General features: G+C 40.9%; 1 protein-coding gene and 1 long non-coding RNA gene across 2 annotated transcripts in view; one reads left to right on the forward strand and one right to left on the reverse strand.

The window, feature by feature from the left end:
• The window catches only part of LOC142143738 (uncharacterized), a 713,023-nt gene that overhangs the window by 586,273 nt on the left and 98,963 nt on the right, over positions 1–27,787 (reverse strand). The window lies entirely within an intron of this gene.
• On the forward strand, positions 268–27,620 carry AP1S3 (adaptor related protein complex 1 subunit sigma 3). The gene is made up of 5 exons (XM_075201843.1): positions 268–369; positions 12,110–12,288; positions 18,930–19,038; positions 24,406–24,543; positions 27,308–27,620. The coding sequence occupies exons 1-5, from the start codon at positions 367–369 to the stop codon at positions 27,341–27,343; spliced, it is 465 nt and encodes a 154-aa protein (XP_075057944.1). The 5' UTR covers positions 268–366; the 3' UTR covers positions 27,344–27,620.

Below are 27,787 nucleotides of genomic sequence, written 5' to 3' on the forward strand. Positions count from 1 at the left end.
TATCTGTGCTGACATTCCACACATGCCAGTGTAAATGAGTGTCAGACAGTGACACAGCGGGTGTGGCGGTACACATATGTGCATGGTACCGGTGGGTGTAGTTGGGGGGAGGGGGGTGAGGGCGCGGCTGGGACAGCTTGTTGCTAGGAGCCAGGTATATGTGGCGCGTGTGTCGTTGCTAAGGTCTGAGCAGGTTGACACGTCACGAGGGGGTGTGGCGGCAGCAGCGGGGAGGCGCGGTGAACGCGACAGGTGTATTGATGGGCGGGGCGCACTGCGAGTGGGCGGGGCGCCGCCGGTAAAGTGGCTATTCCAGTCTCACCTGTGTCGCTGTCACCTGTGTCTTCCTTTTCCGCCGGAACAGAGATGGTAAGGAGAGAACTGGGGGGACATACAGGGAGACAGGAGGGCTGACGGTGTAGTCACAGTGGTGATATCTGACAGTCATTTCAGTGCCCGGTGTATACACAGCTAGACCGACTGACGCAGTCACCTGACAGACTGTGACTCTGGGCATGGAGCAGGCACACCGCTCACTTGTCACCATACCTGGCCATACCTGGCTGTCACATGTAGTCGGGTATTTCAGGGTCACAAGTGCTGATTTTACTGCCTAATTAAAATTTTAGCTTTCTGGGCTTATAACCAGTGCCCTACTCGTACAAATATTACAGCATCAGCATCTTACACATCAGTCAATCATTTCATAGCAAATAGGTCAGAGGAGGCCATAACATTTTACAAGTCTGCCTATAATTGTGTTTTATAAGGCTTCTAGGAACACTCTTTACAGCCAACACTCCTTCAGTCATGTTATGTCACATTGAGCCTGATGTAAAGTAAACCTTGTAATGAGGTAAATTACTCTTGCAGCAATTTTTAGGTTACAGTTATCTGGTAATTTGACTCCTCAATAGTGTCTTTTCCTTAATTTGTAGTTAGTAGCATCATGGATGTCAAATGTAACATCGCCATGGTAGAATTGTTCACCTCACTGCTTGCAGTAATAAGACCTGTCTTGTGGGAGGTTTCAACTAGGTGCTCCTATTGTGCAATTTACCATATCATTTTTGTACCATATACGGTATATGTGTCCTTTGTACTCTTCTATATGCTTGCTGATAATCTGATACTCTTTCCTGTGTTAATTGCACTCTTGCTATTTTAACAACATATTTTAGTTGTTTAAGGATGTCACAGTACTTCATGACAACCTTTTGTCGTCATAGCTTTTTCAAATTGCAGTGCAACAGTGATTTTTTTTTTTTATGGTTATTACGAAACCTTAGGAAAATTGAACTTCTTAGTTGCTCAGGAATACGCCATCTATTGTTTCTAAGTTTATTGTGGTCATTGACTGACCTGGTGTGTGACACAAGGCTGTACAAAATGGCTATGTAGTTTTGTTTTCTCACTGTGGCTCTCATGTCAGCAGACAACTATACCAAAGAACTGTTCAGGATTTGTAAGTAAATTTGTACTTGGATACTGGAAACCTCTTTGCAATTCCATGATCCAAAAATAACATTTATGGAAGGCTCTTGTTCATGTTATAAGAGTTAAGGCTTTCCAGCCCATTTAACACAGAACAACAGCTATAAGTGTTCCAAAATAATAGTTTTTCTGTGAAAAGTCTTTATACTTTTGTTTAGCTCATTTTATGCTATGACTGTGTTACTGATTTTTTAAATATGAATACTTTCCTGTTTACATTATTGTCTCACCCTGTCTAGTACACAGTGTGTACAGTGATACATATATTGCTTCGTTTACATTCAACTTTAGATGTCTGGGGAAATAAGTTTGACCATTAGTTGATGATTAACATGTCTCTTGTATGCAGAGTAAAGCTGGGTACACACTTCAGAAAAATTCTGCCAATGTGATATCATTAACGATTTTACCAATGACTGAAAGTCTCAATCAGCATGCAGATTCATGCTTATACACTTATATACTTTTACACGATTTACCTTCAGATCTGTGCTCCTCATCTGCCTTAACCATTGGCTGAAAAGATGGTTACTGTAAACGCTATGGAGACTTGCCTACCCTGCTGGTTGTGAGTGCGTACATACTTCAGAATTTGCCCGGCATTGTTCCTTCATTTATAGTGATTTTTAGTCGGCTAATAAAATCAAATCAAACGGTATGATGTGTATTGGTTTAGTAAAATATGATTGTGGGAGCGTACACACTAATACGATATCAGACATAACAGTCATATATCATAAGATTGGCATGATAATAGGGTGAAAAACCTTTAGTGTGTACCCAGCTTAACATACAGCATTAACCTTCCTACATGTAAAATGTAATGTCGGCTATTTGTTATGTCTGTAAACTGGCTAGCTGCACTGAACTCTATTGAAGAGCAAATCTCTGAACTGTGCAAAAAATTTAATCAATGTGTCTTTAAAACTGTTGTGTATTCCAGCATTCTCCTATGTGCAGAATGCCATGTACATTTTATTTGTTTTTTTCCTTAAATACAATTTGCCATGTGGAGTTTTGTATATAGGAGAACTTCTGAGAAGACATCTTCTCAATACACCTTTATGTATTATCTACAGTTCCAAAATACAAAAAATGCATTGTCGTAGATTAGGGAACATTATCCAGACCAGAGCTGATAAAATATTTTATATTTTCATTCTATGTCTTGGTCCAAGATGCCAACATGACACTAGTCTAGTATAATAAGCTATGCTATGCCACTATTGTGCAGAGACATGATGAGAAATTTTCATCTAAAACAGTGCAAATATCAAGCAATATTACTCATTGATTGCACACAAGCAGGATGCATTTTCATTAGAGATGGGCGGGTCCGGTTCTCCGAGAACCGAACCCACCCGAACTTTGGGTATCTGAGTACCGAGCTGAGCAGCTCGGTACTCTCCCGCCCATTCCGAATCCAAATCGAGGCCGAACGTCATTGTGACGTCGTCGGATCTCGGGACTCGGTTCTCGCGATACTTCAACTTTATAAATACACGCCTCCACAGCAATCCATCGCCATTTGACAGAGGGAGAGAGCAGGGTGTAGTCATAGGCTAATTAGAGCAGGGACAGAGAATACAATATTGTTCTTGCAATTGCTCTAACCAAAATCGCTAGTGCAGAGAGGAGGATAGAGGTTTATTATTTTTTCTTCATATTTGGCACTCCCCAGCGCTTTTGGGGTGTCCCCCATAATTGTGCATTAATATTTCTGGCTGTCAAAAGTCATATCTGTCAGCAGTATCTACTAAATAATTTTTAGCACTCCTCAGTGTTTTTGGGGTGTCCTCCCTAATTGTGCATTAATATTTCTGGCTGTCAAAAGTCATATCTGTCAGCAGTATCTACTAAATAATTTTTAGCACTCCTCAGTGTTTTTGGGGTGTCCTCCCTAATTGTGCATTAATATTTCTGGCTGTCAAAAGTCATATCTGTCAGCAGTATCTACTAAATAATTTTTAGCACTCCTCAGTGTTTTTGGGGTGTCCTCCCTAATTGTGCATTAATATTTCTGGCTGTCAAAAGTCATATCTGTCAGCAGTATCTACTAAATAATTTGTAGCACTCCTCAGTGCTTTTGGGGTGTCCTCCCTAATTGTGCATTAATATTTCTGGCTGTCAAAAGTCATAACTGTCAGCAGAATCTACTAAATAATTTTTAGCACTCCTCAGTGTTTTTGGGGTGTCCTCCCTAATTGTGCATTAATATTTCTGGCTGTCAAAAGTCATATCTGTCAGCAGTATCTACTAAATAATTTGTAGCACTCCTCAGTGTTTTTGGGGTGTCCTCCCTAATTGTGCATTAATATTTCTGGCTGTCAAAAGTCATAACTGTCAGCAGAATCTACTAAATAATTTTTAGCACTCCCCAGTGGTTTGCGCTCAGAATGGATTCAAAGCAGTCCACATATGATCTAAATGAGCAACCAGGTTCTGTCACCAGTCCTGATGTTAGTGTTCCCAGTACGTCATCTGGCCAAGGCGATGTCAAACAACAGAGTGTTTTCAAATTAGTGCAAAAAACAAAAACCAAAAAAAAATTTACTGTATTGAAGCGAAAAAGAAGTGTAACTGAGCAAAAGTTAAGTGACGATAAAAAAAAAATTGCAAGCATGCCATTCTACACACGCAGTGGCAAAGAGAGAATGAGGCCTTCACCTTTGGCTATTAGTGGCAGATCCCAAAAAGTTACCCAGCCTACAATTGGTGCACAACTACTGTTACGCGTCAAAGCTGAGCTGCAAGATAACAGTGAGGCATTACAGGAGAATATTTGCTCTGATTCACAAATGACAACAATCCCTGTGGAGAGTCCATCCAACAGTGGGATGTCTAATCGTGAGCATTCTGCTGATGTGTGCCTTAATAGCCCGAGTGTAGCCGGTGATACCCAAATTGAGGATGCCACTTTGGAATTAGAAGAGGATGAGGGGGAGATTTGTGTAGGCGACGAGGGCGCTAATGAGGATGTTGATGAGGATGAGGTTGTTTGTGTAAGTCCTGCACCAGTGGCAGCAGTTCTGGCACGTGACAAGAAAAAGGCCATTGTCATGCCTGGGCATAAAACAAAAAAATCCACTTATGTGTGGAATTATTTCTACCCAAATCCAGACAACAATTGTATAGCCATTTGTAGTGTATGTGAAGCCACAGTCAGTCGAGGGAGGGACCTTAACCATCTTGGAACCTCGTCTATGTTACGCCATTTAACGAGAGTTCATGGCAAAGTGTTGGGAAAAGCTGAAAGTTCTTCCCAAAAGAATACAAGCACTCCCTCATCAGCTAAGACCCTCCGCTCACCGACATACCGACGGCTACAAAATACACCCACCACACCATCCTCATCAATATCCTCAGTAGCGCTCGGAGTTAGCCCGGCATCCCACTTAAGGCTGGATGACTCCGGCACTATTATTGATTCCTCTGAAGAAAGCGTTAGTCCTGCTGCTGCTGTTGCTGCTGCTGGGGGTGAATCGTCATCCCAGAGGCAGGTGAATAAAATGAGCAGTCCTACATTTCAGCAATTAACTGTGAAACAATCATTTGCGAGGGGAAGCAAATATGACAGCAGTCACCCAGTCGCCAAGCGAATCACAGACGCCATGGCTGCAATGTTAGTGTTAGATCTGCGTCCAATCTCCACAATAAACGCAGCTGGTTTTTCACAGTTAATTGAGGTTTTGTGTCCGCGTTACAGAATTCCATCGCGACACCATTTCTCCCGTAAAGCTATTCCACAACTATACCAAAAAGTGTGTAAAAATGTAGAGATTGCGCTGAAAAATGCCATTCTGCCCACTGTTCACTTAACCACAGATATGTGGACAAGTGGAAGTGGCCAAACCAAAGACTATATGACTGTGACAGCCCACTGGGTTGGTCATTCACCTTCACCAGCAGGAACAGCAGCAGCATGTACACCACTACGTAACATTTGTCACAGGCAGGCCACTCTTTGTATCACCGGCTTCACTAACAGGCATACGGCTGACAATTTGTTACGCAAACTGAGAGATGTGATTGATGCATGGCTTATACCACTCGGACTCTCCCCAGGGTATGTCATTTCAGATAACGCCAACAATATAGTGCGAGCATTACAGCTGGGTGATTTCCAACATATTCCCTGTTTTGCTCACACCATCAACTTGGTGGTGCAGAGCTTCCTACGAAATAACCGTGAGGTGCAGGAGATGCTTTCGGTGGCCCGTAAAATTTCAGGCCATTTCAGGCATTCAGCCACAGCATGTAGGAGATTACAGCAGCTCCAAGAGCAGTTTAACTTGCCCTGCCACCAACTTAAGCAAGAGGTGGTAACTCGGTGGAATTCCACCCTGTACATGCTTCAGAGGATGGAGGAACAGCGCAAAGCCATCCAAGCATATTGCACAAGTCATGACATTGGGAAAGGAGGGGGGATGTATTTCACTCTTGCACAGTGGGGAATCCTTTCAGTGCTGTGCAAGGTGCTGAAACCATTTGAAGTTGTGACATGTGAGGTCAGTGCAGACTCTGCTAGTTTGAGCCAAGTCATTCCTTTAATTAGACTATTGGAAAAGCAGCTTGAGAAAATGAAGGAGGAGCTGAAAGCAAGCAATTCAGCAAAGTATGTTGGCCTTGTCGATCAAGTACTTAATTCGCTTCACAATGATCCTCGAGTTATTAAGATCTTGAACTCGGATCAGTACGTTTTGGCCACTGTGCTTGATCCAAGGTTTAAAACCTACATTGAGTCTTTACTTGCAAATGAGCGAGATGTGAACTTTTGCAAGGAGCTATTGCTCAGCAAGTTGGCCGCTGAACTGGGCCTCGGCTTGACGACGTGTCCTCCTTCACTTTCTCAAGCTGTTGCTCGTAAAAAATTAAATTTCCAAAAAAGAAGCAGGGAAGACACAGGGGGCAGACCAGAACAATTTAACATCTGGGCTGGTTTGAAGGATTTTTCAAAAAAATGTGTCACTTTGCCCATAACTCCATCCAATATGAGTATAAACATGCAAAGGATGGTGGAGGATTACTTTCAAGAGGTAGTTGATATGGAAATGTCAGACAGTCCCTTTCCTTACTGGGAAGAAAAGCAGGCCATTTGGAAACCCATGTACAAACTTGCTTTGCAATACCTAAGCTGCCCACCCTCCAGTGTGTACTCTGAACGAGTGTTCAGCACAGCAGGGAACTTAGTCAGTGATCGCCGTAGAAGGTTACTTCTCAAAAATGTGGAGAAAATGATGTTTATAAAAATGAACTACATCTTCCACGAGGAAGGCCTTCACCATCCAAGACATCCAAGCACTGACTGTTCTCTAATGGCGGATTCAAGCGGCGATGAATTGATAGTCTGTGATGATGACGTACACACTGATGAGGGTGAGGATTAAGCTGAAGATGATGCCGATAACATCTTTTTAAAACTTTCTATGTAAGTGTAGGGTGCAATCTACCCCCAAAGAGGAAAGGGACTTGTGGCATTTCCATATCACATACCATCTTGAAAGGCTGCTGTTAGGGCAATTTATCCTTAAGGGTAGGGTGTCATAGACAGAGTGACCCTAAACTGGCTTTGTCCATTTTTCATAATATTGTACAGTCTATAATGGCTGAATTTTTGGGTATTTTATACAAGTGGAGGGGGGCCTAGAGAGACAGAAACCAAACTGGCTTTTTCCATGTCAATTAATATTGTACAGTCTATAATGGCTGAATTTTTTGGTATTTTATACAAGTGGAGGGGGGCCTAGAGAGACAGAGTGACCCCAAACTGTCTTTCTCCATGTCAATTAATATTGTACAGTCTATAATGGCTGAATTTTTTAGTATTTTATACAAGTGGAGGGGGGCTTAGAGAGACAGAAACCAAACTGGCTTTCTCCATGTCAATTAATATTGTACAGTCTATAATGGCTGAATTTTTTGGTATTTTATACAAGTGGAGGGGGGCCTTGAGAGACAGAAACCAAACTGGCTTTTTCCATTTCTTTACATATTTAACTATAAGTGTAGGGTGTAATATACATTCAAAGACGATGGCTGCATTGCCAATATGCATAGATGGAGAGGAAGACAATCTGTTTTGTGTGTAGAATAGGCCTACCAACGAAGAATTAAACTGTTTTTTTGGATGATTTATTACCTCAACAATTAGATTACTTGTCTCTAAAACAGTTGGAGCACTAAATTGGGTTAATTTAGGCCCAAAAACATGGATTTTCCCAAAAAATAGCAAAACCAAACCAAACAAAACCAAAACCAAAACCAAAACACGCAATGGCGGTTTTGCAAAACCAAAACCAAAACACGACGGTAATCCAGATCCAAAACCGAATCCAAAACCAAAACACGGGGGTCAGTGACCATCTCTAATTTTCATGTACTTCCATACATGCGGTTTGTCCCTGCAAACAGTGAATAGTTTTATTGTGGTGCATTTGCAATACCCTTTATTATATAGCTCTTCATAGCTAAATTACCACACAATGAGGGCTACCTATTAAGAACCAATTTTTCCATTATTTTACAGTCCCTTACAGAATGCAAGAAATGCACAGAACAAAAGCCCATGTAGCTTGTTTGGTGATGCAGTAACACCTGCTGTGCTCCTGCTTGTGTGTTCCAATCAAAAAGAAATACACCATGCACCATATAATTGCCTGTTGTTAATGACTTTAGTGTGTTAATAAAATGTTGGTGACTAATGTAATCACAGGTGGAAGATAAAATGTCAAATTATATTTCATTAGCCATAAGTGAAGAGTTCAGAAGTGTGGGGTGTCCACTTGTCACTGAAATTTTTGAGAACAAATAGATATTATCCATAACAGACTGATATTTAATGTATGAAAATGATTCAGGTACTTGACTGTGTAGTGTGTGCAGGGCCGAATTAAGGGAAGGGAGGCCCCCGGGCTAAGGGTACTGTGAGACCCCCCCCAGCCATGAGGCCCCAACCCCCCCCCCCCCCCCCCCATGGGCGTTCCCTCCTTCCGTTGTTCCATTCCCTGTAGCACTTACGCGTTGCGCAGTATTCTCCTTACTGAGGACATCTCGTGAGAATGAGGCTATGACCAGGGCCGTATTAACCATAGGGCTAACTGGGCTACAGCCCAGGGGCCTATGGCATCCAGGGGGCCCTTGAAAGTGCTCAGCAGCAGTATTGATCGTTCGTGGGCGCCCCCGGCGCGATCAATGCTGCTGAGCACTTTCACTGCGGTCCTTCCCCGGCGCGCTGTAATCTCCTTACTGAGGAGATCTCATGAGTCTCACTCTCACGAGATCTCCTCAGTAAAGAGCGTACAGCACGCAGGAGAAGGAGGTAAGTGTCGGGGGAAGGGGGGGGGGGGCGCGGGCAGCTTGGATCACGGGGGGGGGGGGGGCCCTCACGGGGGAATGAAGGCCCCCTTAGCCCAGGGGCCTCCATTCCCTTAATCCGGCCCTGGCTATGACTCATAGCCTCAGTCTCACGAGATCTCCTCAGTAAGGAGATTACTGTGCGCTGCGTAAGTCCGACAGTGACAGCAGGCAGCTAACAGCATAAAATTTGCTGTTGGCTGCCTGCCATTCTCTTTGAACAGGTGACAGTCGGAGCCCCCGACCCGATGAATGCCGGCGGGCCCCCCAGCTGCCTGGGCCCCTGGGCTGTAGCTCCTTTAGCCCTATTGTTAATCCGGCTCTGAGTGTGTGTTTGTCTGTGTTTTTTTTAATTAATGTATTTAATGATATATTCCTTGTCCTGTATATGCAGCTTTCTATTGGTGTGCTCTTACATAGAAAGAACATGCATGCGATGAATAATGTTGCAAAGTAGATAATATTAACTCATCTACTTGAATAAGTGGTAGATACTGATGGAATTTTTAGGGCAATTTTCATGCCAGGTGAGCTGAAGCAGGAATATATATTAGGAATGGGAACTGGGAGCTAGATTATTTTTGCCCTGTTGAATTTGGGTTTCTGTAAAATGAAAAAATACAAAAATCCGAATTATGTTTTGTTTTAAAACTGGAACCTCTTACTGCACTGAGAACTGAGAAACTACAAGTTTCAAGGATGAAAATCCACAATGGTATTATTTTTGACATTTAACAATGTTGCCTGCACTGTTCACATTTGACATCCAAAATCCATGTATATTGTTTATAAATGTGCTAAGTTGTTATTTAAAGTATTTCTTTGTATTTGATAATAAGAACTACTACCTGCAATTTCTCCTTTGGCTGACTTTGTTGCCTAGGTCACAAAAGTCACTGGCAATATTGTGTTTAGGAGTGTTTGTACTAAAATACAGGCGATAATATCATGTTGCAAATATAAACATTTCACTTGAAGCTTCTATGTGTGCAGTAATTTCTTAGGATTCTAAACACTTAGAATAAGGTTGTGCACTTGTAAAAAAAAGTTCTGTTTGTGTTTTGATTGAAAGGAACAATTTCCTTCAGCTTGACATAGAGGCTGTGTTATGTTTAGTAGGTTACATTGTTGGACATGGTTTACAGTGTGAACACCATACATTTTAAAGTGTAAAGTAAATAGGTTAATTTTAAGGTTATGGCAATGGCATACCTTTAAATACTTTCATTGTATTTTCAGTGTATTCTGGAATTATATTGGATTTCCCCCACATAACAGTACAGTAAAAAATTCAACTAGGAATTGTTGGCAGATGCTAATTATGTTGCCTGTGCATACAGGGATTTGGACCAAATTCCAGTTTGTGGTGTACCAAAACAACTGGCAATGAGATGTGTTGTCATTAATTGTCCTTCGTAATTGGCCTTCATATGATCCAGGCAATCAGAAGTAGTACCAAGGAGCCAGTTTACCAATTTATAGGCAACTTTAACCTGCAGTACCTAAACCATATCTCATATTACTGAGACCCAATGGGGTTGGGACACCTGTACAGAAGTTGAATAATAGTTCTATGGTGTCCGGTTGTATGAACTGAACTGGAGGTACTTTTCTTTGGGATCCATGTCTCAGTTATAAATAATGTATCTTTTAGTTACTTCACTGTTGGTTGCAAAGTAAATATACTTTTTATTAAAACATGGTTGTAAAGGTATTCGGTACTTGTTGAACATATGATCAATACCTAACTTAGGATCTGGTATTATACAGTAGTGTTTCAAAAGAGGATCTTGGGGACTCGCTATAAATAACCTTGGGCCCTATAACATAACTTGCAAGTCATTATGTTAATAATTAAAGTCTATATTTTCTATCAGATCTATTCAACTACAGGACGCGACCCCATGTGTAGATTCTGGGCCTGATTCAGGTCTGACTATAAAATATGCATATTTTATGTGTTTAAAAAGAGTACGTATCTCTTGCGTATTTCTGCGCGTATTCAAACCCAACATTTCTTGTATACACGTTGCAATGTAAATAGGGGTGGACATACATTCCGTGTAAACAGTGTGTACTTTCTGTAAGCGTAGACACACATCCAGGCAGAAGTATTTTTTTTGTGACCACTCCCATTATGTTTAATAGAAGTGAGTTTACAATAAATTCACATCAGAACGCACGTACGTGGCTTTTCTGAATTATAACTTCTATCATCATACATTAAAACGATAACGATATAATAACAAATCAACTAAAACAAAAACAAATTTATCTATAATGTTTTTCAATATAATCCAGAATTTATTTATTTTTTTATCTATTTTAAAATATCTAACTAAATGCATATTGAAACTAAATCTTCAATGATTAGAATTTGTTTATTGTGCTTGCTACTGAGACGCATGCGTGAAAGGTAGTGAACAAAGACAAACTTATCACATACCTCCTAAACAGCAAATAAACAGTGTTGCAATCATCCAATCCGTATCAGAGAGGTAATGTTGTGTAGGTCATCACGATAATACGGCATTTACTCCTGACCTGTAGGAGGGGCAAGAGATACTGCTGAAAACATGCATACACACAGCTTTCAGAATTGTAGGGAGTCATTGATTTAGGAACAAATATTTTCTATAGATGCTATACACTTTCAGTGTTATATCTTATGTGAAGTTGTTTTATTGGTTTTATATAACTAAATAAAAGACCATGGGGGAAAAAAACAGAATCTGAAAAATGTGCTAAAATATACATAACAAAATAGACTGGAAAATAAAGTGGTAAATAGTGGTTATTTCTTTTGTATAGCAAAGGTGAAATAGTCTTTGCTTTTGAATGTTTTTGTTTGTATTTAGTTTTGTGTGCAGCAGTTGTATTACAATTTCTAATTAAGTAATATGTAAAATGGAAGTTTCTCGTGTTTGTAGGTAATATATTATAAGATAATGATAATTCTTCCTCACTCTGTTTGTGTAAACGCTGTGAAAGATGATTGCTAATTATGTTTATATGTAGACAGTCTTAATGTCCCCATCATTTAGTTTAGTGCGGAATACATGACAAAGGCTGATGATTCATAAAGTCCAGTTTCAATCTTAGAACAGAAAATCACATCATTTTATGGGGATTTTTCTAACACCATTATGTGACTAAATCTGAGGCATGGGTAATCAAAACTAGAACACTACAAAATATTACATTGTACTGTACATCAAATCTTCTATGATCCTGATTTGAGATGATCTTTGCTCTCTTGAAGATTCGATTCCTCCTGCTGTTCAGCCGGCAAGGGAAGTTGCGACTGGAGAAATGGTATGTTGCACTGCCTGAGAAGGAAAAACGCAAGATAACACGGGAACTGATGCACATCATTCTCACTCGGAGTCCAAAGACAAGCAGCTTTTTGGATTGGAAGGATCTAAAACTTGTATACAAAAGGTAGAGTGTTCCTACACCACTGGCCTTCTTTTATTCTACTTAGAGTGTGCTTGTCACCTGTAAATGGGAACAATCTATAGATAAATATTTTCTGTATTTACGGTACTGTCTGCATCAGCACCATTTTTACATGACTGTTTGGAGTGTTATCCATGGGTGGTAAGTAGACCGTTTTCAGAAGTCTGCACACAGTGTAGCTTTAAAGGTACATATTGTGACAATCTTGAGTAGTCCATGTTATTCTTGTTATTGTTATGTTAGTGGTCTTAATAATTTCATCCATCAGTGTTACTGAAAGGATGTTGATTTATTGTAAAGTACATCAAACAATCTGTTATGTTGCTGTAAGCATTGCTTGAGTTGTGTCAACATACAGTGTTTCTACAACATAAATGCTCCCATGTGACAGGTATTCAGAAACTTATTGAATACTTCATGCTGAGGAAAGAGCACGTCGTGTTGCACATGTTGTAAAATATGGGATCAAAAAGAATTTCTTAAACTGCCAGGAAGGACCTAAATGGTGCTATTAAAAAGGGCAAATCTATTTTGAGTTATGGAAAATGAGAGAAGATTTTATCTATCTAATGCTGGCTGAACAAAAGCAATATAGAAGCAGATATCAGCCAATTAGTGTGTGTGTGGCTTTGTAACTGCAATTCCAAATACATATCATATCATTTATGTAGGATGTTGGTAAATGCAGTCAGAAGATGTCTGCTGTTGGTATCTTCTGACAGGTCATCTTCCAACTGCACTGCACTAACGGGCTTCTGCCATGCCGAAAGTGATCCAGGCACTCAGCCAGATCTCATCCAGTTTGGCCACTTATTTGTGTGTCCAAATTGGACTCTGATCCTGTTGATCACCACTTGTATGCTGCCTTATTTTATCTATATGGAGCCACAGAATCTGCAGCACTGCACAATTAACAAAAAATAAACAAAACAAAGTACAGATGAGTGAGGGGCAAGAGAAACAATAGAACCAGTAAAATTCAATACAAGAGACAGCAAAGAAAGCAACTACATAAGACCAAGCTAGAACAAAGGAAACATTACAGAGGATGAGGACATAGGAGGTAGAAAGGGCCAAACTTTTAAACTGAGATGACTGGTGAAGGGAAAGGAGTGGAAGGGGCAGGTGGAGCATGAGCAGGGAACTGTCATATGATTGGTCGGCGTAGGCATGTGTTTAAAAAGGTGAGTTTTGTGGGAGTGCTTAAAAGATTCTGAGTTGAGAGCGAATCTGGACAGGTAGGGCAGGGAGTTCCAAATGTGAAGAGCAATGCAGGCAAAGTAACGAAGACAGGAGTGTAAAGTGGTGATAGGAGAGGCAAAGATCATTGACAGAACTTAGTGGGTGAGTAGGGGACTATTTCTTGAAAAGTTTGAAGATATTGGAGGGGGGAGGAGTTAGAGGGCTTTAGGAGTGAGTGTAAGAATCTTGAATTGTATTCTGGACGAATTGGGGAGCCAATTGAGGACTTTGTGAGGGGCACAGTGGAAGAGGAATGTTGGGAGAGGCAGATTATTTGTGATGTAACATTCATGTATTCGTGACAGATTTCGTGGGGAGACATTTGTCAAACAAAACAGAGAAGAAGATTGCAATAATCAAGGCAGGAGATGGCAAGAGCATGGATGATGGTCTAGGTGGCATTCAGGGAGAGGACAGGGGGGCGAATCTGGCAATGTTGTGAAAGTGCAGGAGACAGTATTGGGAAAGGTACTAGATGTGAAATTGTGAAATTGAGGATGGAGTCAATGATGACCCCCAGCCAATACGCATGGGTTCAGAGGAGATGGCAACCCCATCAACCTTAAGAGGTAGCAGGAGGGGATGTTACACTGGGTGGTGGAGTGATGATGAGCTCGATTTTGGATATGTTGAGCTTGATGTAGTGTCCAACACTCCAGGAGAAGATGGTAGAGAGGGGAAGAAAAGTAGATTAGAGTGTCATCAGCATAGAGATAATAATTTAGGCTGATGGAGTGGAGGAGTTGACCAAGGGAAAATGTGTACAGAGAGAAAGTAATGGGCCAAGAGCAGAGCCTTGGAGGACCCCAACTGATAGATTTAAAATAAAGCGAGCTGGCACCAGAGGAATAAGTATGCAAGGAATGGTCAGAAAGGTAGGCAGTAAACCAGGAAAGGACAGTTCCACGAAGACCAGGAGAGCAAAGGATGTCAAGGAGGAGTAGATGGTCAGCTGTGTCAAAAGTGGCATATAGGTCAAAGAGCAAGAGCAGGGAGGAGTGGCCCTTTGACTTAGCCAAGAGTAGATCCTTTGTCCCCTTGGTGATGGCAGTCTCCATAAAGTGGACAAGGTGGAAGCCTGATTGTAACAGATCAAGGAGAAAGTGAGTGGTAAGAGTGCATTAAATGGTTGTAGACTGGCCGACTGGTAGGAATATGCAGTGACAGAGAGAAGCAGAGGCAAGAGATGGGTTCTTGATAATGGGAGTGATGAGCGCGTGTTTGAAGGCAGAAGGGAAGATGCTGGTAGAGAGGGACAGGTTTAAAAGGTGGGTTTGGTGACTGCAAGTGTTAGAGGAGAGAAAGTGGAGGAGCCAGCAGGTAGCAAGGTCGAGAGAACAGGTTGATGGGGAGGAGTGAGAGGACCTCCAAGTCTGTGACGGGAGAGAAGGTGGACAGGATGGCAGAAGGTTTTGAAATGGACTGGGGTGAAGGAAGAGAGAGCTGAAATTCCACCTAGTTTAAATATCAGATGGGGGAGGCCACATAAAGACTTATAGTCTTTAATAGTCTACCTCAAAATGAATGGGTTACTGGAATGAATGGGAGTAGCTCCATTAGTAAGTCAAATTTGTGTATATCTATCCCTCCTCTCTTCTCTTTTTTTTTTTTTTTTTTTTCTTCCCTCTCCTGTATCTGTATTGTGTACTTCTAGTCCTAGTCTTGTTCCTAGTTCTTGTCCTGGTGTGCAGCCTTCTGTTACTATGTCTGTGTATTGCTTATTATGATTCCCTGTTCATGTCTGTTTTTTTTCTGCTGTTGCTGCGACACTTCCTGGTCCTGTACTGTCATCTTTGGTTTACTCTGTTGGAGTTCCTCATGTAAGTTGGGACTGCCACTGACTTGTCTGTTATACTTATTTGTCTGTGTCTGGTTTATTTTTGACCCCAGGAGGTAAATTTATCAGTATGCAGGTTTGAAAAAGTGGAGATGTTTCCTCTAGCAACCAATCAGATTCTAGTTATCATTTAATTAGTACATTCTACAAAATGACAGCTAGAATCTGATTGGTTGTTATAGGCAACATCTCCACTTTTTTCAAACCTGCAGCTTGATAAATGTACCCCCTGGTATTGACTGGCCTGCCCGAATGCCTGTTAGATTTGACCCTGTTATATTGCTTACTGTTCAAACAAGTCAGGGTCTGGCTACTTTCTGGTTTACTCCTTTCATTTGTTTCCATCAGTTTTACAATGGCTGTATTAGTTAGACTTCCATGTATACACTCCCAGTCTATCCATCGTGTCCATTCATACTGATTGTTGCTGAAAGATTCTGTCCTTAATCCATTGTTAATTCGCAATTCCCTGCTGATCATTTCATGTTTGCCACCCCAGTGGTCCCAGTGTAATGTTAAGGGCTCCCGAAGACCCCTCCTATTATACACATATAGTATAAAAAAATGAAAAACACACATTTTTTTTAAATAAAATACTCTCGGATACCCTTCACTACTTTTTATTACAACCCTATAATTCAATGGGAAGTCTTGCAGTTTTTTTTATCCAAAGGGAAATGTTATTAATTTGTAATCCAAAAGGGAAAGCTAAACCAGATTCTTTTAATCCAAAGTAGAATCCACAGAAAATTCTCCTTCTCCATAATGGACAACACAAACTGCTTGACTATTAACCCCTCCGCAGAATAAGGGTAAACTCAATTGACCGGGACTCTATTCAGCCACTCGGCCAATCTCAAGAGGTTTGACACACAGGCTGCTATATTAATGGCTGGCAAGGGAGGGTATTCCTGGAAACCATTATCATTGCTGTGCAGGTTCATTAATGTCTATGGCCTATTTATTTCTGTAGGTCATTCATTTCAGTGGGGTTTTTGCATGTAGTGCATAATTCTATCGAAATGAATAATGTATATTAATAAATGGGTATTAAAGTAATTCTATCGTTTTCAAATAAGCATTGCATAGGCGATTGTATTGTGTTTCTAACGCACAAAGTGATTTATTTTAGCAGATGTAAATGGTCAACAATTCAATACATTATTATTTTCTGATACAGTACAGTACAGCCAATACCAAAAGATAAATACATACCGCTGCTATCGCATGCGCTCGCTGCGCACCCACGGGACCCGGTGGACAGTATATCTGTTAGAATACTGTGATCAGTGAAGACTGAGAGCTGGGTGCACAGCTATGATCATATATACAGTCAGTGTTACAGAGAACAATGCAAATGACGTGGCTTGCTTCTAAAGGTCCAGCCATCAGATGGGTCCAGGCTAAACAGGTCATAGGCTGATTCAATCTAAGGAATCCAAAGGTGGGGGTCATCTCTCCAGGGGATGAGCTCCTTTCTTCCCGCTAACGCTCCAGTTACAATTAGCATTTCATAGCCAGCATCATACAAAGGTTTATTCCCTAACATCAATAACTAGAGTATGCAATATGCGATCTCTTTGGCGATGGAACCGGACAGCTGCTGATGATTAGGGTTTTAATGATACTAGGCATGATACCTTTCCTATAACCTGAACCTTGACTATCACTGAAGTGTACATATAATCATTACCGTATATACTTGAGTATAAGTCGACCCGAGTATAAGCCGAGGCACCTAATTTTACCTAAAAAACCTGGGAAAACTTATTGACTCGAGTATAAGCCTAGGGTGGGAAATGCAGCAGCTACTGGTAAACAGGAGACATGTGTAAGTGATGGAGGGGAACTAATATCTTACAGGTTCTGGTGGATCCAGCAGGACATGGCAGATAGGTTGGGAAAATTGGAGTCGAAGATCTCCCTGAATATGTTAACTAAACTAACATTTTAGTTCCTGTTTTTAGCAACCATTGCTACCAGCGCCTGAAATATAAAAAAAATAAGCAAATTGATGCTGTAGTGATTAAAACCTCTCTGTCATTGAATGCTGATTGGTTGTGGCGGGCTACTAAAGTTGCTGCACCTTACCAGAATCATGGAGTTTTCCTCCCCCGGGGTCTCCTCCACTGCGCTGTTGGGATCGCTAGATTTTTATAATGAGTGTCCACAATTAAGGGTCCAATGTGCAAATAGACTGCAAGTCAATGCCCCAGTTCCATGTCTCCTCATTGCGCCAGTTACATTTCATGCTATTGTTGCTGAAAGGTCATCAGCTTGAAGCAGTGCAATAAGTGATCAGGAGGAGGAGTTCAGCCTTTTACTTACCTCCGCAGTGGAACGCATGTGCGTTCCACAGACAGGAAGTTCGGCATTTGGAACGCAAGTTTGCGTTCCAAATGCCGAACTTCCTGTCAGTGGAACACACATACGTTCCACTGTGGAAGTTAAAAGCTGAGGGACTGGAGAACAGGAGTTCACTCGTGTATAAGCCGAGGAGGGCTTTTTTCAGCACAAAAAATGTGCTGAAAAACTCGGCTTATACACGAGTATATACGGTATGTGTATATATATATATATATATATATATATATATATATATATATATATATATATATATATATATATACACATATATATACACACTAATAATAAACCAAATACTATCTGCTCATAAATTACAGTGTAACGGAACCATTATTAATTATATAGATAACTAAATGTTGTAATGCGAGTGTGTGCGTGCGTATTTTACCGTGCGATCGCCGTACACGTGGCATACTGAGTGCAATCGGCCAATAAAACAATATTAACCAATATACTTTCGTTCATCCAATTATACGACTTCGACATGGGTCATTGAAATTGATTGGAAAAGTATGGCACGTAAGTGCTCGTTAAACCACTTAAACACTAGTGGCTATGTACATAATGTGTTCCCATACATGAATTAACTTCTTCACATGTGTCTAAATAGTTTAAACACATGGAAATGGAACCAATAACATCCAAAAAAAACATACCAGGACACAACAACATGTGGGCACAAATGCAAACAAACATGGTTATGAACGCATTGAATAGACTGGGGTTAAAAATGCAAGTCAGGTGCAACAATTAAATGCCAGTGGGTGTCTGGCATATTAGTGGCCCAGGCTTATAAAAACATTATTACTGGTTAGCTGAACTTGATGTTTGTAGTTCTGTGTACACTAATTATATTAGCTGAAAGGTTTGGTCTGGGGAAAAAAAAAACATGATGGTGGCTTTGAAAACAGCAGAATTACAGTACATGGTCTCCCATTAAATATTAATTTATAGGTACTGGCTGCAATCCCTTAGTTTTATTTTCATTGTATAAATGTTTAATCAAAGTTAGTTTAACTATATTTCTGTTGGGCAAATTACCATAAAACAAGGTGAAATGCTTGCCTGGCAGTAATATTGAGCAAGAACATTTCAACAATGCATATCTAAGACATGAGAGTAACCATGTACATGCAGAGAGTTGGGTATATAACACAGTGCTCTTTCTCTTCGCTAGGTACGCTAGCCTGTACTTCTGCTGCGCCATTGATGATCAGGATAATGAGCTGCTTACTCTGGAGGTCGTCCATCGGCTCGTGGAGCTACTGGATAAATACTTTGGAAATGTAAGAAATGACACGTACAGCCAAGTTTACATTACCGTCACTACAGCTCCCATTATTTTAAAACAAAGTTTGCTCTGGTTGTAAAATCCCTCGGCTTCTGATCTAAAACCCTTATATGAACCTGCTCCAAATTATTCTGTTAATATGGGTATAGATGATAAAAGCAATGTCATCTGTAATGTAGTTTACATGCAGAGTACAAAACTCTATCCCCCAGTGTACAAGAATGCTTTGTAAAGCTTATGCCAACTGACACAAGTGTAACTGTTCGTCTATAGATTTATTAATGCCCCTTTACAAGCTACAGTTATTTCTACTTTGATGCTGTTTTCCTCTGAACCATATAGCTTTTTTAACCTGAAAGTTGTAGCAAAAATGACAGGACTGTTGCCTAGTGTTCATTTATAAAAGAAAAAATAACCATTTGTGCTGTGCTATTGGAATGTAAGTGTAAGTAAAACATTACATGTTGGGATCATGCTGGGACAAATGGGAACCCTTTTGTGGGTATATGTGCACAGTCCCAACTTATGGACCCAAATCTCCTGTTCCACCCTCCAAATTCTTTCTTTTCTGTGTGTTGTGTATATTACTATTGAAAATCTCCTCCAATGGCGCACACATTGTCTGTTTTGACTTTTACAAGTGTGTATACTGGTTGTGTGTGTGTGTGTGTGTGTGTGTGTTGATTTATTTCAGCCCAGTAAGCTTGTCATCTTTTTTCAGTGTTATTAAAGTAATTCCATAGTTTTCCAATAAGTATTGTCTATGCAATTTGTGTGGTTCCAAAGCACAAGCAATTTATTTAGCAAAAGCAAAAGTTGCAATGAGTATCTCGTATAGATCTCTCCAACATCCCCAGATAGGAGAAAGAAGGCCAGAGGATTGCAGTACACCATGCACCAAGAAAGGGTTAAATTAATACAACCGTCACACAGACATGCAGCTTTGTGGTAGTATACAGGAGATGGCATCTGCTAGGAAACAAATTGTCATGGTAACAAATGATTTCATAGTGATAGGTAACAATAACAATGATACTTGATCTACAAACAGAGGACAGGAGTAAATTAAATTGCTCTCCCTTTTTTTGTTACTCTTGATGATAAATAATTTTTTAAATCACATAAAATTCAATAAATCACATAAAATTCGACTATAAATCGTTATTAATTTAATATCCTTTATCTACGTAGCACAACCAAATTATACAGCGTTGTACAGAGAATAGTGAATCAATCGCATTCGTACCTACATCATTCAAGCTTATTAACTTGCCAGTATGTTTTTTGTGGGCGGAAACACAGTTAGGGCCACATTTCACAATCTCCACTCACTTGTGCCTGTATGATGGGGGTTCCACTGCATCATATGTACCAGTAACGTTTTCAGTCTTCCATAATAAAGGGACTGAGATGCAGAGAATCCATCAGCAATATGGCATAATCATGAATGTCCCAGTTTTATTAAATTATGGTAAAGTAAATTTTAAACCATACCTGGGATGAAATATTAATAGAACAATCAATTCATTTTGGTTTGATATATATCAGTAGAGATTTGATTTCCCTGTGTGTCTAGAAAGTTTTGGATTGTATTTAACAAGAGTCATGTTCAGGGTCATATGTGGAAACATTGAATTTAGCAAAGCAAAAAAACTTGGGGGCATATTTACTAAACTGGGGGTTTGAAAAAGTGGAGATATTGCCTATAGCAACTAATCAGATTCTAGATGTCATTTTGTAGAATGTACTAAATAAATGACAGCTAGAATTAGAGATGAGCGCACTCGGATTTCTGAAATCCGAGCCCACCCGAACGTTGCGGATCCGAGCCGGATCCGAGACAGATCCGGGTATTCCCGCCAATTGCAAAACTGAAACCGAGGCTCTGAGTCATAATCCCGCTGTCGGATCTCGCGATACTCGGATCCTATAAATTCCCCGCTAGTCGCCGCCATCTTCACTCGGGCATTGATCAGGGTAGAGGGAGGGTGTGTTAGGTGGTCCTCTGTCCTGCTATATCTCGTGCTGTTCAGTTCTGTGCTGTGCTCTGTGTTCTGCTCAGTCCAGTGGTGCTGTGTCCTGTGCTTTGTCCTTCTAAGGGCATTGTTATTTCCCCATTATTCCCAAATTATAAAAAAAAAAAAAAAATATCCCAAAACAATCCTGCAGTATAAGTCCAGTGGTACTGCTATATTACAAAGTTCACTCATTCTGCAGTATAAGTCCAGTGGTACTGCTGTATAACTCCAGTCCAGTGGTACTCTCCTGTGCCGCATATAATTTTTAAAGGCTTTGCCGAGTGTGTGTGGCTTCGGGGTACACTCTCTTGTGCTACATATAATGCAGAACAAAAATTTGGAGGATAAAGTAGGGAAAGATCAAGACCCACTTCCTCCTAATGCTGAAGCTGCTGCCACTAGTCATGACATAGACGATGAAATGCCATCAACGTCGTCTGGCAAGCCCGATGCCCAATCTCCTAGTACAGGGCATGTAAAATCCAAAAATCCCAAGTTCAGTAAAAGTAGCAAAAAGAGAAACTTAAAATCATCTGAGGAGAAACGTAAAGTTGCCAATATGTCATTTACGACACGCAGTGGCAAGGAACGGATTAGGCCCTGGCCCGTGTTCATGACTAGTGGTTCAGCTTCACCCAAGGAACGAAGCCCTCCTCTCTCCCCCCCCCCCCCCCTACAAAAAATTTAAGAGTTATGCTGTCAGCAAAAACACAGCAAACAACTCTGCCTTCTAAAGAGAAATTATCACAAATCCCCAAGGCGAGTCCAAGGGTGTTGGTGTTTGCGAAGCCTGACCTTCCCATCACTGTACGGGAAGAGGTGGCTCCTTCCACCAATTACAGCACGCCCTCTGCATATGCTGGAAGGATCACCCACAGTCCAGTTACAGATTTGGCTAATGAAGGTGTGAATGTTGTACACCGGGAGGAGGATATTGATGTAGCTGGCGCTGAGGAGGATGTTGATGATTATGATGCAGACAGATACCAAATTGCATTTCTCAATTTCTATTTCTATTCTAGATTATATAACGGCTGAATAGTTTTCTATTTTACTCCTAGTGGAGAGGGGATCTGATGCAGACAGATACCAAGCTGCCTTTGTCCATTTCTTTGTATATTTGAATTTCTGGTTCTACAGTCTATGCAAGCTGCTTTTTTTATATTCAACTACAAGTGTAGGGCGGGCGGGGGGGGGGGGGGGGTAGATAGCCACCAAAGTAATGTGGTCCATTTAATTTCACTTTCTAGCTCCACAGTCTGTGCAGCCTGCTTTTTTTATCTTCAAAGTATTTACAAGCCTTGCAATCTAAATTAACTAGAGGTAGTGACATGCTAGAACTCCACCCTCTATATGCTGCAGAGGATGGAGGAGCATCAAAAGGCCACTCAAGCCTACACAGCCACCTACGACATAGGAAAAGGAGTGGGGATGCGCCTGAGTCAAGCGCACTGGAGAATGATTTCCGTGTTGTGCAAGGTTCTGCAGCCATTTGAACTTGCCACACGAGAAGTCAGTTCCGACACTGCCAGCTTGAGTCAGGTGATTCCCCTGATCAGGCTTTTGCAGAAGCAGCTGGAGAAAGTGAGGGAGGAGCTGGTACACCATTGCGATTCCACCAAGCATGTAGCTCTTGTGGATGTAGCCCTTCGTACGCTTTGCCAGGATCCGAGGGTGGTCACTCTTTTAAAGTCAGAGGAATACATTCTGGCCACCGTTCTCGATCCTCTGTTTAAAGCGTATGTTGTGTCTCTGTTTCCGGCGGACACAATTCTACAGCGGTGCAAAGACCTGCTGGTCAGGAGATTGTCCTCTGAAGAGGACCGTGACATGCCACCAGCTCCACCTTCATTTTCATCACTGTTTGTGCAGTTCCAAAAAAGAGGAACTGCCATTTCTATTGCTACCTTCTTTCTTTCTGTATTTCCTGTGTCCTGTGGTCTGTTCTGCTAAGGGCATTGTTATTTCCAAGTTATCCAAAAGTTCAAAAAAAACTAATTTATTTTTATAAAAAAAATTATAAAAAATTAATTTAAAAAAAAAATAAAAAATTTTCCAAAAATAATTGGAAAAAAATATTACAAAATTTTAAAAAATCTAGCTTGTACTGCTATTTAAAAGTCTAACTACGATCATTCACTGTTGCTGTACCCAAAAATAATAGGTACTGCTATTAAAGTACAGTCCAGTGGTACTCTCCTGTGCCGCAGATAATTTGTAAAAGCTTTGCCGAGTGTGTGTAGTTATGTATCACAGGTTTTAAGAAGAGGCACAACACTGACAACCTGTTAGAGAAACTGAGGGAAATAATCTCTCTGTGGCTCACCCCACTTAGACTCTCCTGGGGATTCGAATAACTGCCATTTCTAGTACTACCTTCTTTCTTTCTCTATTTAAAACAAAAAAAAACTGTCATTTCTATTACTACGTTAATTGTTTGTGCAGTCACAAAAAAGAGGAACTGCGCCCTTAACTGCTATGTTGGTTTTAGACGTCCATCCGGTGTCCGCCATCTGTTCCCTGGAATTCAGACCAGTTGAGGGTTTTATTATTATATTGTGGCCCCGGTATCAAATTGGGTACCGGGACCACTGCACTATGCAGTCCAGAAAGCTACCTCGGTGAAACGTTTTGGACTAAAAACAATATTGTGAGGTGTTCAGAATAGACTGGGAATTAGTGGAAATGATTGTTAATGAATGTTATTGAGGTTAATAATAGCGTATGAGTGAAAATAAACCAAAAAAACTTGATTTTAACACTTTTTATGTTTTTTTCAAAATAAATCCAAAACCTTAAATCCGAACCAAAACCTTTCGTCAGGTGTTTTACGAAACAAATCCGAATCCAAAACACAAAACACGAGACACCAAAAGTGGCGGTGCACATCCCTAGCTAGAATTTGATTGGTTGCTATAGGTAACATCTCCACTTTTTTTTAAAACCACAATTTAGTAAATATACCTCAGAGTGAGAAAAGTTAGTTTGCTTACTTGTATTGTTGTGCTGGATGTCAGAGATTTGTTCAGGAGTTGAAATATTTTAATTATATATGCTAATTTTAACTGTGTCTCCTTTTTACTGATTTTGTTGCTCCCCTGGAACAATGTAGATCAAAATGCTGGCATAAATATTCCGTGAATACATATCATGTGACTTGTTTTTCTGTAAGTGGCTCAATGGAATCTGAATTTAAATGTCCATGGATCTGCATAAATGTCGGAACATCGCCCTGCCGTCACACAAAGGCAGGCCACACTTATCACCAGATTATATAGTATATGGCTGTAAACTACATTGTATAAATAACTTAATGCTGTACATTTTCTTTCTGTTGTTCCTAGGTCTGCGAGCTGGACATAATTTTTAACTTTGAGAAAGCATATTTCATCTTGGATGAGTTTCTGATAGGTGGTGAAATCCAAGAGACTTCCAAGGAGTCTGTGGTGAAAGCCATTGAGGACACTGACATGTTACAAGAGGTATATATTTTTTATATGATTCCTAAAGAAAGCCATATCTCTTCTAAAAAAAAAAACACCCTAAAAAAACAAACATCTAAAATGCGTATTGGTGAAGTAAAAGAATATGGAAAAACATTATCACTGGTGAATGGACCCACCCCAAGCCTAAAAATCTGTTGACCATGAAAGGGAGGAAACTCCAGTTGAGATAAATATGCAATTATAAAATAATTTACCACCTACCCCAGTGGTTCCCAAACTTTTTCAGTTCGCGGCACCCTTAGAGTCTCCAAATTTTTTCAAGGCACCCCTCCAAAATAATTACTGAGCAGTCCTGTTTTAGAAGTAGTTGGGTCAAAAAATTGTAAAAAGTATTTAGGTCACGACAGAAATACATTTTTGTATGCAAAAATGCCCCTCTGCATCCAGGCACACTGCCCTCTCTCACGTTGCCCCCTCTGTCACGCTGGCCCCCTCCTCTGCCCTCTGTCACGCTGGCCCCCTCCTCTGCCCTCTGTCACGCTGGCCCCCTCCTCTGCCCTCTGTCACGCTGGCCCCCTCCTCTGCCCTCTGTCACGCTGGCCCCCTCCTCTGCCCTCTGTCACGCTGGCCCCCTCCTCTGCCCTCTGTCACGCTGTCCCCCTCCTCTGCCCGCTCTCACGCTGTCCCCCTCCTCTGCCCGCTCTCACGCTGTCCCCCTCCTCTGCCCGCTCTCACGCTGTCCCCCTCCTCTGCCCGCTCTCACGCTGTCCCCCTCCTCTGCTACGATGCCCCGTGCCAGGCGCCAGCCATAGAAAAAATAAAGAAAACAGGAACTTACCAATCCACCGGGCCCCGGGACCCAGCAGACTCCTCTCTCCCACAGCAGCTTGTTACTGACGTCGATATTCAGTGACAGCTGCGGGAGAGAGGAGTCTGCTGGGTCCCGGCGCCCGGCGGATTGGTAAGTTCCTGTTTTCTTTCTTTTTTCTAGGTCTGGCCCGCGGCACCCCAGTGACATCGCAGCGGCACCCCTGGGAGCCGCGGCGCACAGTTTGGGAACCGCCGACCTACCCACTAGTTTACCTGTGTTTTAGTTCTTAACTTTACAAATACTTTTTCCAGGGATCCATATTGAATATGTCTTGTCTGGTGCAAATTGAGGCTAGGAGACTTGTATGTCAAGCTACGTTCATCACTGGGCTGTGTAGGCTGCTTTTACTCAGAGAACTACCGGTCACAACATGTCTTGCTCCGGCAATTGAAATGTATCTGTTCAGCCACATATATATTTTTTTACTTTGAACAGTACAAGTTATTGTTGAAAAATTTCAGAATAAAAATAATGTCATTATTAACGTTGTTAGCAATAAAGGGGCATAGTCAAATTTTGTGTAACCAAAATTTTATAGATTTTCATAATAAAAAAAACAAAAAACAATACAGTATAAGTTGCATATAATAGATGACATGACAGACACATTTAGTAATATGCATATGTAACTCAGCAATACAAATCTCACACAGGTTAAGTGGTGTACAATAACTGGCTGTACATAGCTTATAAAGTACATACATATACAAGGATATTTCAAAAACAGTTATCTGATGGTCAATGCATATATTACCCCTGTTTATAGTACCTTTCTGAGTATTGTTTTTTAATACCCAATATTTTCAGATTTTCCACAATAATAAAATAATTTAATATGAGTTACTCAAAATAAATTACATGACTTTTACGCATATACTGTATGTGTGTGATTCGAAGGTATTTATCAGGTACTGGTTGGGGGGGGAATCTGCTCGGCGGCCTGCTGGGAGCAGTTTAAAGGCAAAACATGCAGGTGAACCGGCCAGAGGCAGCGCACCTGGGACTGGCTCGGGGGTCAGACGACCCGCTGCCTAGCCAGCTCCTGGTATGTATGTGATTTTCTGTAAAGACACCAAATGATAGTAATACAAGGGTTCCCGTTGTTACTCTGCAAACTAGTAATATTATTATTATTACCAGTTATTTATATACCGCCACTAACTCCACAGCAATGTACAGAGAACTCGCTCACATCAGTCCCTGCTCCATTTGGGCTTACAGTCTAAATTCCCTAACATACAGACACACACACACACAGACAGACTAGGGTCAAATTGTTAGCAGCCAATTAACCTACCAGTATGTTTTTGGAGTGTGGGAGGAAACCAGAGCACCCGGAGGAAACCCACGCAAACATGGGGCGAACATACAAACTTATCACAGATAAGGCCATGGTCGGGAATTGAACTCATGACACCAGTGCTGTAAGGCAGAAGTGCTAACCACTTAGCCACCGTGCTGCCCGTGCCATGTTCATAACACGTGTGTTTAAGAATTTCTTGACATATAAGTGGCGATAATAAGGGGCGATTTAAAATTTTAACGGCACTAGTAGCCAGATATTTTTGAAGGCGTCAACCAAGCTAAGGGAGCTGACACAGAGCAGTTCCTGTCTGTCTGAACTCCAGTGAAAAGGAGGAATGGTGTTTCCAGGCAAAACGGGAACATTTTATATACTGCATGTTAGGCTTTATAAAATGAATGCTTGGGTGGAGTTCTCCTCTTTAACTTTCCATCATAAAATAAGCATCATTCATTTGTATAATGAGTAGATACAAATCCTGCAAATATGGCATTGTGTTTCATCTAGGTTTTTTTTTTCAGGAGGTTAGCAGGTGGAAAATGGTTCCCAATGACTGCGAAATATATTAAATGATTATAATGCATGAAATAAGTATATTAATAACAGTACATTTTTATACTCTGCAGACAATGGAAGAATACATGAGCAAACCAACTTTTTAAGCAGAAGCTGGAGGATCCACTTACTGTAAGAGGAGCAGATTCTGCATTGAGGGAATGTTTGGACAGCAGAGGTCCCGAGCACCCTCAGTGCAGTGAATGATGTCATGGCACCGCTGGGCGGCCCACCAGACTAGCTGCAACAGGGCAGCATCAAATCATGTGGGACCTGATTACCAAGACTACCTTATTCATCCCTTTGCAGCAGTATGGGACCCGTATGGAATGCACATATGCAAAGGATATCTTGCTTTTAAAAATAAAATATTTTTATGTATAACTTGGGCTCTTTTAATAACTGTCCATGTGAAAACACTGACCAAAGCCAGTACTTGCTTAAAGTAATGTTTTATAATATTTTGAAATCTATTTTCTGTTTAGTTTATATAGACATATTTCCTGTCCAGGATAGGATAAACAATATTATTTTTAATTGAAGGAAATCAC

This window comes from Mixophyes fleayi, chromosome 3 (assembly GCF_038048845.1).
Source record: "Mixophyes fleayi isolate aMixFle1 chromosome 3, aMixFle1.hap1, whole genome shotgun sequence".
Classification (NCBI taxonomy): domain Eukaryota; kingdom Metazoa; phylum Chordata; class Amphibia; order Anura; family Limnodynastidae; genus Mixophyes; species Mixophyes fleayi.

Excerpts from the sequence above, each read along its gene's own strand:
- AP1S3 (XM_075201843.1), top strand. Across the intron at positions 12,289-18,929 it reads CTAAAACTTGTATACAAAAG|GTACGCTAGCCTGTACTTCT; the intron begins GTAGAGTGTTCC and ends TCTCTTCGCTAG. Across the intron at positions 24,544-27,307 it reads ACACTGACATGTTACAAGAG|ACAATGGAAGAATACATGAG; the intron begins GTATATATTTTT and ends TATACTCTGCAG.